This window comes from Rhinopithecus bieti, unplaced genomic scaffold, assembly GCF_001698545.2.
Source record: "Rhinopithecus bieti isolate Rb0 unplaced genomic scaffold, ASM169854v2 scaffold_31787, whole genome shotgun sequence".
Classification (NCBI taxonomy): Eukaryota; Metazoa; Chordata; class Mammalia; order Primates; family Cercopithecidae; genus Rhinopithecus; species Rhinopithecus bieti.
This window is the reverse complement of record NW_016814655.1, coordinates 3,054,576-3,070,562: the sequence shown is the minus strand read 5'-3', so window position 1 is coordinate 3,070,562 and position 15,987 is coordinate 3,054,576. Positions and strand designations below refer to the sequence as shown.

Below are 15,987 nucleotides of genomic sequence, written 5' to 3'. Positions count from 1 at the left end.
CAAAAAATACAAAAATTAGCTGGATGTGGTGATGCACACCTGAGGTCCCTGCTACTTGGGAGGCTGAGGTGGGAAGATCACTTGAGTCCAGGAGGTCAAGGCTGCTGTGAGCTTTGATCATGCCACTGCACTCCAGCCTAGGTGACAGAGTGAGACTCTGTCTCAAAAAAAAAAAAAAAAAAAAAAATTAAGTTCCATCAAAATCAAATATTTATTGTGCTTGTTATATAACCACATTTTTCTCTATTATCTTTTACAATTCTTTGAGATATATTACTGCCACTTTTATTATCAAACTAGCAGCCTGCTCACTGGCTTTCCTGTTCTGAACATTGGCATGAGTTTTAAAACTACGACACTTGTCTTGCTGCACTTTATGTCTTCATGCAGATTTTCTAACCTTTACTGAATCATTAATCTAAGCAGCACATATTTTTTAGTTTTATTCTTCTTCAGGTATTGACTTTCCCATTTCTGAATGGGACTTGAGCCAGGCTTCATTTGATCTTTGTGGATTTGAATGTGGCAGGACCTCTTGGTGTCACTTTTCATCTGTGCCTTCCAAAAATATTTTCATTATGAAAGTAGTCAAATCAAGTCCAAGTGCAGTGAAAGGTAGGATTTGGTCATATTTCCTTGAGGCTTTGGAGTTTTGCTTTAAATCTAGAAAGTGTTCGTGGCTTATGAATTGGTTCTGCACGCTGACTATTGCTTAGTCCTTTCTTCATCATCATCAGAGCTCCATAAAGGAGAGCAGGGAGGGGACAACATAATAATGCTGAAATAGCCCTGAGGGATGAGACCTGGCCCAGCAACTGAAGCTTTTGTCTGCCGGTGGCCACAGGGCACTTTATGATTTTGCTTCTTGTCATCCAACCACCTGCCTTGGGGTGCTTCCCTTTGCATTTCCATGCAGAGTTTCCCGCATTGCCAAATTTGATTGCATGCCTTATGTGTAGCACTTTGCATGAGGTGGAATTTGCATAAATTATGTGTGTATCACCCAGGAGCATCTGTAGTTAAATACTTTTTTGATTCTAAATGTCACCCATAATCTTAATTTTTAAATTATTTTCTTTTCTTTTCCCCTTTTAGAGATGGGGGTCTCTCTCTGTTGCCCAGGTTGGAGTGCAGTGGCACAGTCATGGCTCACTGTCATCCTGAGCTCCTGGGCTCAAGCAGTACTTCCACCTCAGCCTCCCGAGTAGCTGGGATTACAGGCTCAAGCCACCGAGCCAGCCTCCATTATCTTAATTATTATTATTATTATTTTTTTGAGTCAGAGTCTCACTCTGTCACCCAGACTGGAGTGCAGTGGCACAATCACAGCTCACTGCAGCCTCAACCTCCTGGGCTCAAGTGATTCTCTCACCTCAACCTCCCGAGTAGCTGGGATCACAGGTTCAGGCCACCATGCCCAACTGTTTTGTTTTTGTTTTTGTTTGTTTTAATTTTTTGTAGAGATGAGATCTCACTGTGTTGCTCAGGCTGGTCTTGAACTCCTAGGCTCAAGTGATCCTCCCACTTCAGCCTCCCAAAGTGCTATGATCACAGGCATGAGTCACTGCACTTGGTAATCTTAATTTTTAGTCTGTCCTTTCTTCTCATCCAAAAAGACATTTATTCAAGTTAGATTATATTGTCTTGGTTTAGTTTTGCTTTTGCTCTTTCTTAATTTTTATTAATTTCCAGTGGCAAAATTATTTATATATTGTTTAATTGTTTCTCCTTTGATAGCACCAGGAAAGGAAGGCAAAAAAGTTTATACCTGGTTAATTCGTCACTGCAAACAATTTTCTGTATCCTTTTATATATGGCAGACTACAGGCTAAATTTTTTATCATCTGAGTTAACATGTCTATGAACTAAATTCATTATTACTAGCTATTTTTAATAACAACGTTGTTGAGATATAATTCATATGCCACAAAATTCACCCTTTTCAAGTGTACAATTCACTGGCTTTTAGTATACTAAGAGAGTTGTGCAACTATCACCACTATTTAATTTCAGAGTGTTTTTTGATCATCCCCCAGAGAAACTACTCACTCGTAAGCTATCATTTTCCATTTCTTCTCAGTCCGCCTGGCCATACGCAGCCACTAATCTGCTTTCTGTCTCTATGGATTGACTTATACTAGACACTTCATATAACTGGAATCATACAACATGTAGCATTTCATGAGCTATTTTCACATACCATGAAGTTCTTAAGGTTCATCCTTCATTCTTTTTTATGGCTAAATAATATTCCATGTGTGAATACACACATTTTGTTTATCCACATCTGGGAAGGTTCCACTCTTAGAACCAATATGCATAATGTTGTTGTTAACACTGTGCAGGTTTTTGCATGAACATACGTTGTGATTTCTCTTGGATTTGCTAGCTGATTTAGCATGTTTACTAATATACCGTTTTAGTTGTAACCACCATTCTTTCACCCGTGGGAACGGGTTATCCCTGACTCAGGATGCCTGGTTAAGTGTATTAGTGCTGTTGCTAGTTCAGTTACTTCATTCATCATCCAATTCTGACAGCCGCTTTCTAGATAAACTAATATTTGCTGTACTTCTTTCAATAGCCTTCTGATATACCCTTTCCCATCACATAAATAATAGAATAATAATTATTCTTATTATTTAAAAATTAATTTTACTCTTCTCCAATTATAAAGTAGTACTTGTTCATTAGAGAGAATTTGGAAAATACAGGAAAACACAGAAACTAAGGGAAAAAAATATAATCCCACTACCAGAAACAACCACTGCTACAATGTTGGGGACTTTTTTGTTTTTGTTTTCTGTCCTTTTCTGTTACGTATATTTTATGTAGTTGAAACTTGATTACTATTATGATGTAAATATTTCCTAGACCCCCTGCCATTTTATTTTGAGACAGGGTTTTACTCTGTTGTCAGGCTGGAATGCAGGGTACAATCACGGCTCACTGCAACGTCGAACTCCTGAGCTCAAGGGAGCCTCCCAACTCAGCCTCCTGAGTAGCCAGGACTACAGGCGTGTGCTACTGTGCCTAGCTAGTTTTCTATTTAACTTTTGTAGAGACAGGGTCTCCCTCTGTTGCCCAGGCTGGTGTCAAACTCCTGGACTCAAGTGACCCACCTGTCTTGGCCTCCCAAAATGTTGGGATTACAGGTGTGAGCCACCACACCTGGCCAATTTTTATAAACGCTATAAATGCTTGTTTACATGTATAAGAGTGTTTCTTAGAGCAGCAGCATTATTTGTGATGATGACAAATTAGGAAACAATATTCATTAGATGGTGAGTGGTTAAGCAAATCATGTCTGTCTTGTGGAATTCTGTGGAATGGCTGAAAATGACTGAGGTAAATCTGTGTACTGACATTAAAAGATTGCCTAGAAATATTAAATGAATCACACAGTAATACAGCTGGTATGATCTCATTTTAGTAGAAGAAAACAAAACTGAACCATGCAGGTGTGCATATACATGTAAATAAATGGCTAGAAAAGTATCTAGAGAGAAACACATCCACCTCCTAGTAGTGTCTCACACTGGGAAGGGGACTGATTAGAATTGGGGTGGGTAAGAAAAGTGGTTAAGGGCAGGGATGTAGAGGGAAGATTTTGCCTTTTACACTATTTTCTGTGTTTGATTTTTTTTTAAATGATGGGAATATATTTCTGTATTAAATATGTAATCTTTAAAAGTAGAAAAAACACTTTTTTTTTTTTTGAGACGGATTCTTGCTCTGTCACCCAGGCTGGAGTGCAGTGGTGCAATCTTGGCTCACTGCAAGCTCCACCTCCCGGGTTCACACCATTCTCCTGCCTCAGCCTCCTGAGTAGCTGAGACTACAGGTGCCCACCACCACGCCCGGCTAATTTCTTTTTGAATTTTTAGTAGAGACAGGGTTTCACCGTGTTAGCCAGGATGGTCTCGATCTCCTGACCTCATGATCCGCCTGCCTTGGCCTCCCAAAGTGCTGGGATTACGGGGGTGAGCCACTGCGCCTGGCCGAAAACACTTTTAATGTCTGCATACTTTGCCATGTTTATAAACCATAAAGTTATTTATCCAGTACACTAATTAGGAGTGTTTAGATGGTTTTCAGTCCTTTACTGTTTTGAACGGTGCTACAGGGAACATCAGCTTCTTTGCCTAAGAAGCATTTTCTGTATTTTAGAATATGTTCTTAAGCTGGACTCTCAGGAATGGAATGACCAGATCAAAGGGTATAATGAGCACATTGGAGGCTTGGGCTGTATTTCACTAAATTGCTTCCCAGAAGACTTGTGTTGTTTGCCCCTCACCAGCAGTATGTGAAAATGCTCTTTGCCTTATCTCCTTTTCACTAGGGGGAGAGTTCATTCAAAAAGATATTTGTTTGTTGAATAATATTTGCTGTGGAGATACACTGTAGCTCCTCATTGTTGACTTAATGCATATTTCTTTGATTGCCAGGGAAGTGGAAGGTTTTCCCTGAAGTATGTCATCTCTTGCTCCTGGTCTTGTAAAATTTGTCTGTTCAGTTCAGGGGCTTTGCCTGTCTGGCCATCTGAATCTTACTTATTTTCCTTGTTGATTTGTAAAAGTTCCTCTTAAAGCATTCCTTGTACAGAAAAGATATTTGGCTGGTTTTAAAACACATTTTTGTTTTCTTTTGACTTTTAATTTGGCTTATATATTTTTGCATATGGAAGTATAGCATCTGAAAGTATTATGCGGTAAGGCTTTCCTGCTATGATTTCCTCCACAGTTTTATGTGTAGGAAGTCCTCTCCCCACTTCAGAGACTTGATAAATATTCATTTATATTTTCTTCCACCACCAATCACTTTACAGACTTTGACTGGTCAAGCATTACCCTCCTAGCTTTTCCCCCACACTATCTTACAAATATATTGTGATTTGTTTTAGTTTTTGTTTTTGAGACAGGGTCTCACTCTGTCACCCAGGCTGGAGTGCAGTGGCATGATCACAGCTCACTGCAGCCTCGACCTCCCGGGCTCAGGTGATCTTTCTGCCTTAGCCTCCTGAGTGTTGTCTAGGACTACAGGCACTACCATGCCTGGCTAGTTTTGTGTATTTTTTGTAGAGACGGGATTTCTCCGACCGTCTGAGACTGGTCTCGAACTTCTGGGTTCAAGCGATCCTTCCACCTTGGTCTCCCAAAGTAGTAGGATTAAAGGAGTGAACCACCACACCCAGCCCTACAAATATATTTTGAAGATAAGAATTAAGTTCATTAAAAGGATGCCGGCATAGAATTTTCAGAGTGGTCCTTTAATCCCCAAATTTTGACAAGTTGTATTCTGCACCTTCATGGAGAAGAATCGAGGTCATAACTGATGGGCAGCAGGAGGAGCATGTTCTGTTGCAGGTCCTGCCTCTAAGTCTCCTTCTCACAGGAGAAAATGGTCTTAAATATGCCCTAGGTTTCTTCCACACCCTAGGTTTGTTTAACAGGGAACTGGTTCATCACATAGTTACCTCAGCCTCAGCTATATCATTTTACCAGGGATCTGAGATTTGAAATCTTAAGAACCTCCATTTATCTTTTATGAACTCAAAACATTTCTGCCCTGCAAAAGATTTGAATAGACATTTCTCAAAAGAAGACACATAAATGGCAAACAGACATATGAAAAGGTGCTCAGCATCATTGATCATCAGAGAAATGCAAATCAAAACTACAATGAGATATCATCTCACCCCAGTTAAAATGGCTTCTATTAAAAAGACAGGCAATGTCAAATGCTGTTGAGGATGTGGAGAAAAGGGAACCCTCATACACTGGGGCGGGAATGTAAATTAGTATAACCACTATGGAGAACAGTTTGGAGGTTCCTCAAAACACTAAAAATTGAGCCACCATATGATCCAGCAATCCCACTGCTGAGTACACACCCAAAAGAAAGGAAATCAATATATCAAAGAGATACCTGGACTCTTATGTTTGTTGCAGCACTGTTTACAATAGCTAAGATTTGAAAGCAACCTAAGTGTCCATGAACAGAGGAATGGATAAAGAAAATGTGGTACAGGTGGGGTGTGGTGGCTCACTCCTGTGATCCCAGTACTTTGGCAGGCCGAGGCTAGCGGATCACTTGAGGTCAGGAGTTCGAGACCAGCTTGGCCAACATGGTGAAACCCCGTCTCTACTGAAAATACAAAAATAAGCTGGCATGGTGGTGCATGCCTGTAATCCCAGCTACTCAGGAGGCTTGAGGAGAATTGCTTGAACCTGGGAGGCAGAGGTTGCAGTGAGCTGAGATCACACCACTGCACTCCAGCTTGGTTGAAAGAGTGACACTCTGTCTCAAAGAAAACAAAACAAAACAAACAAAAAAACAAAAAAACAAAGAAAAAAAAGAAAACGCAGTGCATACACACGATGGAGTACTATTCGGCCATAAAAAGAATGAGATCCTGTCATTTGCAACAACATGGATGGAACTGGAGATCATGTTAAGTGAAACAAACCAGGCGCAGAAAGACAAACATCACATGTTCTCACTTACTTGTGGAATCTAAAAATCAAAACAATTGAACTCATGAACAGAGAGAGTAGAAGGATAGTTACCAGAGGCTAGGAAGGGTAGCATGAGCTGGCAGGGAGGTGGGAATGGTTAATGGGTACAAAAAACACAGAAAGAATGAATAAGACCTACTCTCTGATAGCACCACATGGTGACTATAGTCAATAATAACTTAATTGCACATTTAAAAATAATTTAAAGAGTGTAATTGGATTGTTAGTAATTCAAAGGATAAATGCTTGGGGGAATGGATACCCCATTCTCCATAATGTGCTTATTTCACACTGCATGCCTGGACCAAAATATCTCATGTACCCCACAAATATATGCACCTACTATGTGCCCACAAAAAATAAAAATATTAATAAAAGACTTCTGCCTTGGAGTTGAGTACTTTTCCGCTGCTTCTGGAAAAGGGCCAGTATTACTGATGTACTGGTGTGTTGCTGTGTGTCTTTTCAGGGGCCGCAGAGGGTGGAGGATGGCTTCTGCTTTTTTGGGGGGCAGAGAGTAGGGGATGGCTTCTGCATTTTCAGAACGATTTTAATGAGGAAAAACTCTTCCTCCTCCAGCAAGTACAGCAGCCCCCACTGGGAGCCACCATACTGTTTCGGGATTGGGGGCCCAGGATTTCTTGGCAATGAAGGTGAGGTGGCCGCTTCAATGTTTGAAGCTCAGTTATTGAGGCTGAACCAAAGAGTTGAAGACTGGAGCTTTCTCGAATGCCTGGTTTGGAGATCTCTGGGATTCGCTTCTCTTAATGATCTTGCTTCTCTCGCAAAAACCTTGCGGATTTCTTCATCCTCCTGTTAAACGGTGTTTCGGGAGCCGTGGCCGACGCGCTTCGCACTGATGGCCACCAGGTGGAGCCCCGCGCACTTCCTCCTTCCCCCTGTGTTCCAGGGCGCACCTCAAAACGCTGACGTTCTCCTTCGTCCCTCTGGGGGCGCCCGAAGGGCCCTCGCAGAAGATGAGGTGCCTTTCCAGCCAGGCTTCTCGCGTGCAGGGCGTGGGAACAGTGCACCCGCGTCCTACCAAGCAGTCCCTTCCTCTTCATTTGCATTGCTCGCTCGTTACTCCTCATCGCGTCCGTAGTCTTATGTTTCAGTGAATTGGAGAACAGAAAATTTTAAAATAGATTTTTCTAATACTCCAGAAGGTCAAACACCTTTCTGCAAAATATCTAGCATGCTAAAGGGGAAGTAATTTTACATGTCTGGGGAAGGTACCATGTTTGCATTAGAAAGGAGCTCTTCTATTGTACTAAAGACTCCCAACAAACCTCTTGAACTCTTAAGCCTGAATTGAAAATGTGTCAATGTTTTCCAAAAATCTGAGGCCTGGAAGCTAGAGCCTCAGTTCCCTCCCCTGCCATTTGTAGAAGCCTTATAGGGGATATCTGGGGTCTTTGAAGAAAAACATTTTCTAAGAAGGCTATTTTGGTTTGCTTGCTCATACAAAAGACAGTGGTTCTGAAAGTGAGGAATGCCATTGTGAGGGAAGCTATTCAACATTAAGAATGGCCAATATCTTTTTTTTTTTTTTTGTCTTTTGAGACGGGGCCTTGCTGTATTTGTTGCCCAGGCTGCAGTGCAGTGATGTGATCATAGCTCACTGGAGCCTCGAACTCCTGGGCACCACTACACCTGGCTAACTTTTTTATTTTTTGTAGACACAAGGTCTCACTATGTGCCCCAGGCTGGTCTCGAACTCCTGGCCTCAAGAGCTCCTTCCACTTTGACCTTCCAAAGCACTGGGATTACAGGCGTAAGCCACAGCGCCCGACCACTGATACCTTTTTTTTTTTCTTTTTTTGAGACAGGGTCTCACTCTGTCACCTACGCTGGAGTGCAGTGGCGTGATCACTGCTCACTTCAGCCTCTACCTCCCAGGCTCAGGTGGTCCTCCCACCTCAGCCTCCCAAGTAGCTGGGACTGCAGGCACACACCACGATGCCCAGTTAGTTTTCTTATAGAGATGGGGTTTCACCATGTTGCCCAGGCTGGTTTCAAACTCCTGGCTCAAGCAATCTGTCCACCTCAGCCTCCCAAAGTGCTGGGATTACAGGCATGAGCCACCATGCCTGACTGTATCTTTATATGTGATATATAATCTGGTGGGAGAACTCAACATAGAATTCTTTAAAAGGACAGATTGGATATTAACATAACTACTGCTAAGTGGATCTAGATCTAACACCCATTTCTCATTCTATTTCTGATGATAAAACACTTAAGAAAGACAAGACATTGGAAGTTAAGACTGTCAATTTATTTTGCCTCTGCCTCTATCCTAACATTTTTTCAGAGGAGTAAATGGAAGGGACTTGCTTTAAATTGAGTACAAGAAATAACTATTTTAGTAAAGTTGCCTGATCCGCTTATCAGTGGAATAAACCAGGAAGGAGAGAATTCTGATAAGCTCTTTCATCATGACTGTGTTGGAATGTCTCATCCCTCTGTCAGTTGCTTTGGCTTGAGCTTCTGATTCAGAGAGCATGAAAGAGTGAGACTAAGAAGGAAATTCTTCTCACAGAGAAGCTCAGAGCCGAGCCAATCCTTGGCTGCAGAGTAGGAGGAGCTTTCAGAGTTTGCTGGTTCCAAGTTTTTTTCTGTTACTTACATTTAAAGCTGGAACAGAAGGTCAAAAACCAGGAAGGAAAACAGTATCAAGATATCAAGTCATGGTATTCTTCTTCATTCTTACAGAAAAGAATTCACAAGAGACAAGGAAGCTTTTTTATTTTTATTTTGTTTTGTTTATTTATTTATTTTAAGATGGAGTCTCGCCCTGTTGCCCAGGCTGGTCTCAAACTCCTGGACTCAAGTGATCTGCCTGCTTTGGCCTCCCAAATTGCTGTGATTACAGCCGTGAGTCACTGCACCTGGCCAGTTTTTTTTTTTTTTTTTTTGTAGGCAAGGTCTTGCTCTGGAGTGCAGTGGCGTGCTCACTGCAGCCTTGACCTCCCAGCCTCAAGCGATCTTCCCACCTCAGCCTCCTTAGTAGCTAGGACTACAGGTGTCACCACCATGTCCAGCTAATTTTCGTATTGTTTGTAGAGACGGAGTTTCACCATGTTTCTCAGGCTGGTCTCAAACTCCTTGGCTCAAGCAATTTGAGAAAGCTTTTCATTAGAGTCTAAAAATACATATTTGAAATTGAATGACATAGGGTTGACGCTAGTCTGGGAATTAGGAAAACATGATTTGCGTGTTAGTTCTGGTGTGATCCAGAGAGCCCCTTAACCTCCTTGGGACTGGGTTTCCTCTTCTGCATAGCAAGGCTCCCCTGTGCTTCCCCGTGGGAGACAAGAATCACATCACTTGCACATTTTCCTCTCCCCTTTGGCTGCCAGGAAACTCAAGAGTCGAATTCAAGGCTTTATTGAAGGAACTCTGCAGGACCCAGGACATGATATCTTGATACTGTTTTCCTTCCTGGTTTTTTACCTTCTGTTCCAGCTTTCATTTTCCCCAATTATAGCATTTTATTATTTTTCATATTTAGTATGTAGTGCACATTTTTACACTACACTTCTAATCCTTTGTGTAATGATCATGGTAGAAATAAATGGCGAAATGAGGAGGTCACACTTAGATGAGTTTCAGGGGCCCTTCCAGTCCCAATTTTCTCAGATTCTTAAGGGGAAAAAGTAATTTTACATGTCTGGAAGGTTCCAGGTTTGCACAGAAGGGAACTCTCCTATCGAGAGTCCTGAAGACTTCAGCAAACCTCCAAGGAGGCTTGTCCAGGATGTTCTCCTCCGTCTGTAAAGGAGCGAGCACTTTGTGCTAGTTTAGGGAAAGATAGCTTTTCTGTTGGGATTTTAGACTTGCCCTGTTTGAAATTGGTGGGGAAATACCTGTCTGGGATGGGGCTCAATAATCTGCAGCTGTATAACGAAATGCCAGTAGTTTTGATGTGGGTGGTTTCAAGACACATTTGGAAAATGTGAGGGAAACGTGTTGTGCATTTGCTGGGCGGGGGACTGTGCTATCCCTGCCCCGGGACCCTAATCCACAGCTTGATTCTGGTCCTTTTGCCCTCTGTCCCTCACCAGAACCCTGATATTTCCAGATGAAAGCAAGAGTATAGCTTATTTCCACAACTCACCTGGGCCCAGCAATCAAGATCTATGGCTCTAGGGAAATATCGAGTTGATTATGAGGTATATAGGTCAAAATGAGTAGCTTGCTTGATTTAACCAGGTAATTCATGCCATGCTTTTCTCTTTGGGAAGAGCTGTACCAACAGTCACCTCTGCTAAACACTTTTGCTTTTTTAAACTTGCAGGTACTTTTTTGGGGCCGTCTTTGGCTACCTGTCTGTTGTGAGTTTGTTTTCTTTACAGTCCCTCTACCTGGGTTTACTCTCATTTGGGAATGAGAAATTTTATTTTAATGCGTTAAGTAATAGTGTTGAGTGGCCAACAAATGTGAAGTTTGAAAAGCTCAAATGAAAAAAAGTGTGATAGAAACACAGTGTTGGGGGCCGGGTGCGGTGGCTCACACCTGTATTTCCAGCACTTTGGGAGGCCAAGACAGAAGGATCCCTTGAGCTCAGGAGTTTGAGACCCCTGCACAACATGGCAAGACCCCAAGACCCCATCTCTACAAAAAAAAATATAAAAATCATCCAGGTATGATGGCCTGCACTTGTAATCCCAGCTACCTGGGAGGCTGAGGTGGGAGGATTGCTTGAGCCCGGGAGGTTGAGGCTGAAGTGAGCTGTGATTGATCTACTGGACTCCAGCCTAGGTGACAGAGCAAGACCCTATCTCAAAAAAAAAAAAAGAAGAAGAAGAAGAACACAAGGTTAGAATTTGTGAGGGCCTATTAAACAGGATGCTCTTTCCTGCCTTAGTTTTGAATTAATTGAGAAGATAAAATAATAAGACATGGAGATTACAGCATCCCCTTTCTTCTTTTCTTTTTTTCTTTTTTCTTTTTTCTTTTTGCTCTTGTTGCCCAGGCTGGAGGGCAATGGCGCGATCTTGGTTCACCGCAACCTCCGCCTTGAGGGTTCAAGCAATTCTCCTGCCTTGGCCTCGCGAGTAGCTGGGGTTACAGGCATGTGACACCATGCCCAGCTAATTTTGTATTTTTAATAGAGACGGGGTTTCTCCCTGTTGGTCAGGCTGGTCTCAAACTCCCCACCTCAGGTAATCCACCCGCCTTGGCCTCCCAAAGTGCTGGGAATACAGGCATGAGCCACCAGGCCCGGCAGAATCCCCTTTCTTATTGATAAAGCAGGTCTTGGAGAATGGGAGATCCTGAGTGGGATTCCTAATGATAGACTTCAACATCATGCTGAGGCTCCCCTTGTCCTCAAGTAATGGGCAGTGCTGGCCTGAGGTGGATCCTCCTCTGTCCAGGGCTCAGCTTATCCTTGGAAGGCTTAGCACATGGAGGAGCTGCTCCAGGCTAAGAGGAAGGGGCTGGGCTACTCTGTGGGGGTTGTTCTTCCAGTTTCTTCAATCAGATGAGCCTCACTGTCACTCTAGTGTTGAAAGGAAGGAAGGGACAGAGGTGGCCAGGAGTGTGACCCTAAAAGAGGGAGAGGAAACCTCAGAGAAAGGGAAGAAGCATTCTGCTAACCAGAGGGAGAAGGATAGAGGCCTCAGTTCTCCCTCTCTGGGAATTAATTTGAGATTTGCATTTAGTGTCTATAAACATGTCAGGAGATATATAAACTTATTTGCTTTTGTTTTGTTTCCATTTTTAGATTCTTGAGTATCAGAACACCACCTTCTTTGGTGGAACCTGTACATCCATGATTGATTACCTCCTCTGGCCCTGGTTTGAGCGGCTGGATGTGTATGGGATAGCGGAGTAAGACATTTGACCTTGTGGTAAATTCCCGGAGTCACACTGAGTAACACTGCTTAAGATGGTCTACGTGCCCCCTGTAGACATGTTTCAGAATGTCTGTGAAGCGAATCAGGTTTCTAAACCCCAGTGTGTGCTTCCTTGTTAAAAACGCATGTGCTTTTCCACTGCTAACTCAGACTCACACTTTGCCCGCATTTCTGCAGATAAGACCCCTAGTCCAGGAGCCTCCCACAGACTTCAGAACCTGCTGTCTTCACCAGCACCCCCACAGGCCGGTCTGAGAGCTGGTGGAGAGTCACAGTCACAGTGCCCAGTGCTTCCACCTGGTCCTGCCGGGTCCCCAGTGGACACCATATACCTTAGTCACATCTCATTGCCTGGAGGAATCTTCCCCCAGATAGTAATAATCTTATAAAAAAGATCTGTATAGTAATATATGCTTGGTGTTGGAACATACAAACAAAACGGCAGTGAGCACTGTGGAAGTATGGAAGTGCAGGGACGTTAAAGGAGAAGAAATAGCTGTGTAGGCTCCTGGGCAGAACAGTGCTCTGTTACTTCAAAGCTCAGAGAAGTTGGACGTGCGTGGACGCCCACCCTAATCCAAACCACTCTCATGGTGGGTGCTGGACATTTCTGGCACTTGGAAATCCAGCCCTGCTGAAGCAGAACTGTGTTTGCACCTTCATAACCCGTGGGCTGGAGCCCACCCAGGCACTGTCTCCTGCACTTCCGACTTCAGCTCTCTTTGAAGGAGATTAGATACGACATAACAGGATATTTAAAACTCAGTCTCAAACATAAAATTTACAAAAGGCGGTATCCTCTGAAGACAGAGCATGGAATCACAGGTTAGGAAACCTCACTTCTAGTACTGGATTTCCCACAACCCACTCGTATTATCTTCAGCTTGTCACTTTATAAACCCCAGAACTAAATGTCCTGGTGGATCTTTGAAAGAGCCCTGTCAACTCCATGATTTCAAGGTTTCATTATTGTCTTATTCATTTTAAACATGTTTTGGAAATTATTTGTCTTTATTTTTTTCTATCCTCTAAAGTAAAATCTGAGAATGACCCAATAATGTTTGTTTCAGAGGGTTGTCTTTTTGTTGGCAAACAGTGAAGCACATGTAAGTTTCTCAAGGTTTAAAAATATATATATATTAAAAAACAATAAAAACAAAAAAACCCAATGAAGCACAGACATGTTATTTTCCCAGAGCCATCAGTCCAAAGTATTTCACTGTATTGTTAGAAGCAACAACAACTTCTACACATTCGACTTTTCCAAAAATAAGATTTTCCTCCAGTAAGTTATCATTCTCACTTGATAGTAAGATAACTGAGATAATTCCCCAAATAAACCCATTTTTCATATCTTGCAAATCTAAAAAGCAATGTGCATCCCCTTTCCTGATGCCTCCCCCTGTACTGTGCTGACGCTTTTTTCCTGTCTTGCAGCTGTGTGAGCCACACGCCAGCCCTGCGGCTCTGGATATCAGCCATGAAGTGGGACCCCACAGTCTGTGCTCTTCTCATGGATAAGAGCATTTTCCAGGGCTTCTTGAATCTCTATTTTCAGAACAACCCTAATGCCTTTGACTTTGGGCTGTGCTGAGCCTCATCATCCACCCCTTCACTGTGCAGAATTCCCCAGCTTGTTGAGAGTTTACATCACGGATTGTCTTGGGAATCAATCTGTCTCACTTTCTTTTCTTTGAAGTTCCCAATAAAATGCAAACAGGAAATGTATTCTTCCGATAATCATTTATCTGACTCCTCTAACCCATAGCTGCTGCTGCTGCTTCTTCTTTTTTTTTGAGACAAGATCTTGCTTTGTTACCTAGGCTGGAGTGCAGTGGGGCAGTCACAGTTCACTGCAGCCTCGAACTCCTGGGCTCAGTTGATTCTCCCACCTCAGCCTCCTGAGAAGCTAGGACTACAGGTACGCGTCACCATGCCCAGCTAATGTTTTTAAAAAAATGTTGTTGAGACAGGGTCTCACTATGTTGCTCAGGCTGGTCTCCAACTCCTGGTCACTCCGGGTCATCCACCCAACCTGGTCTCCAAAGTGTTGAGATTACAGGCATGAGCCACCTGCCCTGCCTAGTCTGTAGCTTCTAACTGTTTTCTAGCAAGTTCCTGGTGTTAATGTCAGAGCACATTTTGGGAGCCTGTGTGCCTCCTAACTCCTTGGCTTTCAGCCTAGTTTGATCTCCAGATTATTGGTGCAGATGCTGCTGCTGAGGTTCAGGGTCAACCTATGATTGATGCTTGTCACTACAGATTGGCACCCTCCAAAGACCTCCCTGGTGGAAACTTAAGAAGAGGGAGAAGGAAGAAGAAAACACTCCAAGCCCAAATACCTTCCATTTGGCAAATGAATGCCGCTGTCCACGTGGGCGAGCATGAGTGTAATTCTCCAAACTTTGGCCATGGGCCTGGAGACACTGAGGGTCTTGTGACTGGAAAGAATTCCAAAGCAGGAAATGAAACACCGATTTATCACCGAGGACTAACTACGTCAGAATTTCACTGGTGCTGTCAGGGCTCAGGACGTCTCACAAAATGTTCTATAGCCGGCATCCTGCCTTAAAAAAATACACACGCCCCAAACCCAGCCACAAGCAAAGGTCATTCTGTTGGATTTGTGTCACACTCTCTTCCAATTACTCTCAACAAATGCCTCTGGTTACCTGTTGTGTACCAAGCCCAGGGGTACACTGGGGATAAAGTTGAAAAAGACAGTGGATCTGTCCCTGGGAGCCCCCATCTCTTCACTTACCTTGGTTGAGGTTTTGAACCTCGTGCTTTGGAGCTGCTTGTCTGGTGTGGGTATGCTTGTCTGTGATGGGGCCCATCTGCCAGCTTCGCGAGGCAGTACTACCCCACTGAAGACAGCAAAGAGCTGAGGATGGCTGGTGCCAACAGGTCCCTTGGGCTGGGAGCATCTACTGCCTGCACTGTGGGAGGGGGACCAAGTGTGTCCAGTGCCGTTTCATCTCAGTGTCTGAGGATCAGCCTGTGATCATTTCAGCTTTGCTCACGCTGGATGCTTTCCCATCCTCCTAGCTGTGCGGAGACACCAGGCAGCAACAGGAGCGATGTTTTGCCTTGTCTGTGCCCCCCAAAGGAGCTGTCTGCCGCCTCTGCCTCTGAGACAGCCCAAACCAGCCCTTCTCTCTCCCCACGTCTCAGCCTGGCTCTGCCATCTGCTGGCTCCGGGTGTATTTTGACCCATGTAAATAGTTACCAGGTGTTACTCTGTGCCAGCTGGACAGAAGCAAGCCTGCTTGGTGAGATGGCCAGAACTTCCAGAAGAGGCACCGCGTGACAGGGGCAGTCTGCCGCACCATCTGCTCCGGATGTGGAGCCCTGTTGCCATGGCACCCGAGTTAATGCTGAGTGAGGTCTGTGAATCACCGTTTCCCTGGGATCTTTGCTCAAAAAGAGGGGAATCTTCTCCTGTGGCCTCTCGTAGGACTTAGGAGATTGATCAGCCTTTTGCTGGTACAAATGCTGCATGCTAGTGAGTGCTTGGCGTAAGACCAAAGTTACTACTGATGCAACAGGAAATGGCATGACTCTGGCTCACCAAAATGAAGGTGTTCTCTTTTGGGGCTCCATAC

General features: G+C 43.6%; 1 protein-coding gene across 2 annotated transcripts in view; it reads left to right on the top strand.

Moving 5' to 3' along the window:
- The window catches only part of GSTO2 (glutathione S-transferase omega 2), a 30,420-nt gene extending 16,310 nt beyond the window's left edge, over positions 1-14,110 (top strand). For both annotated transcript variants that reach the window (XM_017851748.1, XM_017851747.1), the window contains exons 6-7: positions 12,250-12,356; positions 13,820-14,110. In XM_017851748.1, coding sequence (XP_017707237.1) covers positions 12,250-12,356; positions 13,820-13,976 — 264 coding nt within the window. In that variant the 3' untranslated portion in view covers positions 13,977-14,110. The remainder of the gene's footprint in view (positions 1-12,249; positions 12,357-13,819) is intronic.
- The last annotated feature ends 1,877 nt before the right edge of the window (positions 14,111-15,987 follow it).